Source organism: Corylus avellana, chromosome ca8, assembly GCF_901000735.1.
Source record: "Corylus avellana chromosome ca8, CavTom2PMs-1.0".
Taxonomy (NCBI): Eukaryota; Viridiplantae; Streptophyta; class Magnoliopsida; order Fagales; family Betulaceae; genus Corylus; species Corylus avellana.
In genome coordinates, this window is record NC_081548.1 from 20,465,027 (window position 1) to 20,470,198 (window position 5,172).

General features: G+C 40.0%; 1 protein-coding gene across 1 annotated transcript; it reads right to left on the minus strand.

Annotated features, from left to right (window-relative positions):
• Positions 1-399: 399 nt before the first annotated feature.
• Positions 400-3,148, minus strand: LOC132189112 (subtilisin-like protease SBT1.7). The gene has a single exon (XM_059603644.1). It carries the CDS (start codon positions 2,993-2,995, stop codon positions 695-697), a length of 2,301 nt encoding a protein of 766 aa, XP_059459627.1. The 5' UTR covers positions 2,996-3,148; the 3' UTR covers positions 400-694.
• Positions 3,149-5,172: the final 2,024 nt, after the last annotated feature.

The window sequence follows — 5,172 nt, forward strand, 5'->3', positions numbered from 1 at the left end:
TTTAAGTCCAAACTTCTAATTTTTGCATTATATTAGTTTGAGAATGAAACTATTAGAAAATTGTAATTTTACACCACATTATTGTATCATATTATACTACAAGTTGCTTAAAATACCTCCCTAATTTAATATGCATGCTTAGAATTATACTCATAGAAATAAAAGGATCCCATGGCTCCATTGCGGGTAAAGGTACAGATATTCCAATAATCGGTGTTAGATAAGATGATACCTGACTGAAATCGACTTTATGCTGTACTAGTCCACAAAATCCATCTTTTTATTGCAGTTAGATAACACAAGTACTAAAAATAGATAGTCACCACCAATCTCAATCTAGCAGTTCCTGTAGTAATCCTCTACAGGCAGTTGTTTCGTCTCAAAATCAAAGAAAAGCTGTAAAGTCAAACCCTTTTTATTTTCTTCGATTGTGAGCCATGACAGAGAAGACACAGAGAGTTCTAGAAATAGTACGACACAAATCCAAGTTTAAATTCACAAGCCAGTCCCTTACATGCTTTGCTGTACAACTATTTTTTTTTTCTAGATTTCTTCTTCCCCTGTTTTTTAATCCATAACTGGCCCCAATTGCTGGGTTGCTGGACATAAGATAAAAGGAAAACTACAAGGCAAACCAATTCATTATACATAAAGAGAGAACATTTACGCCATGTTGGCACTTCAGATCCCGTTATCATGTCCAGGTGAAAGCAATTGGACTCCCGACCCGGTGTTTCTCTCCCGACCATACCAAATGAGCAAAGCTGTTTGAACCAGATGGCATAGAACTGGCAGTGAATGTCACGGTGTAGCTTTTCTTCTCATACAGTTCACTGAAAGTCAGTGATTTTGGTTCAACCAAGATTTTCACATCGGGGGATAACACAGAAACGGTATATGTTTCCGGAGTGCCCACATTAGTCAGAGTCCTGGTGTATTTTACAGTGCTTGTTTCTCCAACTCCACCTCCTCTGCCTGAAGCTGTTTCTAGAGGAACAGCGAAAGATGGATAATTAAACTCTCCTATGGTGTAATTCTTGCTTGAATCACAGGTGAACTGCATGTTTGTGGCAGTCTTAATTTGACTAGAGGTATACTGTAAGGCGCATAGGAAGCCTAGGTAGTCATCAACCGTGGTATTGTATACGAGGCCAGGATCAAGAGCAGCAACTGGATCCACGTGTCCAGCGCCGTAATCAAACGGTGTAGCTGGTTTTCCGGTAGCAACATCCAGTATGGTTTCGCCACTTATGTATTTAGGGTAAGCTGTGGTCATGAGGGCAGATCTGATGGCTGCAGGGCTCCATTCTGGGTGAGCAGCCTTAAGGAATGCAGCTAACCCGCTTACATGCGGGCATGACATGGATGTACCTGAAACAATATTGTAGCTTACGCGCCTGGTATCACCATCTAGCCCAGTTGGTCCGGCTGCACCCGTCCACCCAGCTAGGATATTGACTCCTGGTGCTATTAGGTCTGGCTTGAGTATTCCCAAAGTGAGCGGATTTGGACCTCTAGAACTGAATGCTGCAACCACCGGCGAGGGTGTGACATTTATTTTGGTTTCTCCTTGACCAATTATAGCAGTGGGATTAGGATCTGAGAGGATATAGTTCTTTATGGCATCGCCGGTTTTCTGTCCTACGGCTGCTGTAGGCAAGAGATGTGCATCGGCAACTAGCTCCTCCCCATAAGAATCTGTGTTAGCTAGTATCATCCCCACGCCTCCAGCTTTTTTAACCACCCTACCCTTTTCCACCCTAGAATTTGATCCTCGATCACATACCACAATTTTCCCAGCAACTTTTTTTGGAACTAGAGTGTCGCTCAAGCACAGACGACCATATGTCACGTTACTTGCGTTACCGGCATAAACAAGCGGTAATAGAGGATCACTCAACGGTTTCCCGTTGTAGAGTGATACACCAGTGTAATGTTTCCCGTTTCCGAGGGGAATGCTAACGGGAAAATCACGGTCCAAAGTTCCAGCACCCACAGTGGTTATCCATGGCGCAACGTTGGTCAAGGAATATGGGCTTGGTCCACCATTCCCAGCCGAGCATGATACAAGGATGCCCAGTGTCATTGCTTTGAAAGCTCCAGTGGAGACAATGTCTCTGTCGTAATCTGGTGTTCCTCCCCCAATAGACATGGATATGACATGGACACCATCTTCAATGGCCTTCTCAACTGCGGCTGCAATATCTGAGCTGAAACATCCGCCAAGCCAGCACACCTTGTATGTGGCAACTCGGGCATGTGTCGCCATACCACGAGCTGTCCCGTGAGCATAACCATAGAGGTTAGCTCCTTCTGCAGCAGACCCTGCCGCTGTTGTTGAGGTGTGAGTTCCATGGCCATCATCATCCCTTGGGGATTTCGATTCCACTGTTTCGTCAATTGGTCCAAACTGTGCTTCATAAGCTTTTGAGAAATACCTTGCGCCAATAAGTTTGCGGTTGCAGCTTGATGAATTGAAGTTCTTACCCTCCTCACATGCACCTTTCCAGCCACTCGGCATCGGCCCCATTCCTGTGTCGTCAAAGCTCTTTATTTCAGGCCATACACCGGTGTCCAATACTCCGACAATCACCTCGCCCACTTCGTCGTGCGTGGGGAAGAGAACCTCAGGCTTTTCTAGTCCAAGGAACTCCGGTGTCCGAGTTGTATGAAGCTCGTATCTCACTTCAGGCAGGACAGACAGAATTCCTGGTTGCTTTTCAAGTGACTCGGCTTCCTCGGCCGTCAGCCTTGTGGAGAAGCCGTGGATTATGTTGTTGTAGGTGTAAAGCATCTTTGCTGAGTCCGACACTGAATTCAAAGATGCGGCGTACCACTGAAAGTGGTCGTTGAAACTTAGCGGCATGTTGCTCTTGTCCATGTGAATTATGTAAGTCTGTTTTGATTTCTGGTTTTGCTCATCTACTGCTGCGTGTGTGTAAGAAAACGTTAGAAGTAGAACCATCTGCAGAAGCCTGAAAGCCATAATCTTCATTTTTCTCGCAGTGTCTTTGTGAGATTGAGAGAGCAGGGTTTCAGGCTACTCAGTGAGTTGAATGTTTGGTAGTGGATTGATTCTGAAAACGCAATAGAGAAGTGAATACCACTTGGGCATCAGAGAGGGTTTCTCCTGGTTCTCTTGGTTCATTAGCTAGCTACTAATATAAGTTTGTTTGGCAAAACATTTTAGATTTTTTTTTTTTTTAATAATAAAAAACAAAAAGTGCGGACAAAAAATTACCAAATGGAGCTGCTTTGTCAAAAGGTTAAGAGCCTTTTTGGAATTATGTTGGAAAGTAGAGTGTTAAAAGTATTTTCTAAGTTTTTTACCAAATGGACTCAAACTTTTTGTTTGGTGTAGCTTTTTATATTTTAAAACTATTTTTTAAATTTTTTAACGCAATCTCAAGCAGACTTGTCACTTGAAACAATGATATGATAGGGGGTTTTGCTCGGTGACTCGTATTCTATCAAGGTCTCTGAGCAGATTTTGGAGACAGAGTTGGTGTTATTAAGCAAATATTATTCAATGCTTGAAGGACCACTCTGTGTTGACTTGAATAATTCTATAACATTTGCTGGATAATACTTTTTGACACAGCACAGACTAAGAGAATCGCAGCCAGTCAGATGGACGGACCAGATTGAGTGGGCAAAAATTATGGCAAACAAGGCCTGCATAGTACTGTCATATACTTTACAGGTCAGTATCCATATTAGCAAATGCCCTTAGGTTGCGTGATGCTTTCAATTCAAATGCAATAATTGTGGAGCAAAACTTTCAAGCAGATACCGGCATATGATAATAGCTTAAGCTTTTGAGTCGTTGCTTGAGGGGTTTGGGTTTTTAGCATCCTTGCTTCATAGAGTAATGCTAGAAGGATTATAGTCATTTTCGTGTTATCTTAAATGTGATGTGACCTTTAAAATTATCATTAAATTTTAATCTACTAATGATTTAAAAAGCTACTTCACATTTTAGAAAACACGAGGACTTTAATCCTCGTTCAAGAATTACTCTATTTCATATTCTCTATCATAATTTTTTTCAACGGTCCAAACTTAATTCTACTTTTTTCTCTCTTTTTATTTATTTATTTATGAAAAAGCTTGAAGTTAAATTTAAACAGTTGAAAAAACTATAAAAGATGTGCCATAATTTCTTTTACAGTACTTACGTTTTGTGATATCTTTTAAAAACGTAAATTATTCTTGCGAAATCGCAATCTCAAACGCACCCTAAGCCAAATCCAAAATCCTAAACAAATCACATCATTGGGCGTACCTTTAAGCATGGAGTTATCTAAAATGAAGCAAACAAAACTTCGTCATTTGATTGGCGTCTCATTTATTTTTTTGGGTATGCTTTAAGAGACAGCAAATAAAAGATATGCTTTTAGAGTACCTCTCATTTTGTAGATATGCTTTAGGAGTTGTGATAAATTATTATCCTTTCCAAAATTTTAAGTTAATGAAAAAAATAATGAATTTTTAATTGCTTAATCAATATTCTAACACTTTTTCCCTCAAATATAATCTCAAACTTGAGCTAATATATTTAATCTTTAAGCAAAAAACCAAAATCGATGTCGATATTAGCTGACATGGCGTCTCCTTATTGGACCAGCTGGTTCCCGAATTGCAGGTGATAGAATCCAACATTTATTTATAAATTTAAAAGCATCTTTCTAGATGTTAGCTTGGGAAATAATAAAATGGCAATTGGGAAATAATGGTAAAGTGAAGAAAGAAAGTGAAAGGTTGGAGAGAATCTTCCCCGTCATCATGTCTCACGAGGCAAGAAAATTGAAGTGTGAAGGGGAAAGAAAGGCACAAGAAGCTGAAGTTGCTAGCACTTCAATTTCAGTGATTAATGGAACGTGTTATTGTTTCCTTTTGTTGGTGAAGTGTGATCAACGTCTTTTTCATCCAACAACCCATTTCACTTTAAAACTAAACAATACTTTGTCCATAGAGGTTTAGTGGAATGACCACTAACTGTATGAATAATGCCAAATTTTTGGCTCCTTTCAAGCACACTTTTCTCCACTAACTAATTATTATGGAGCTCTTTTAATTAAAGCATGATTAGAGAGTGGATTACATCATTTCCCATGTTAAATACTAGAAAAAAGTGTACGCGCCTTCTTAAACTAACGTTTAATTTGCAAT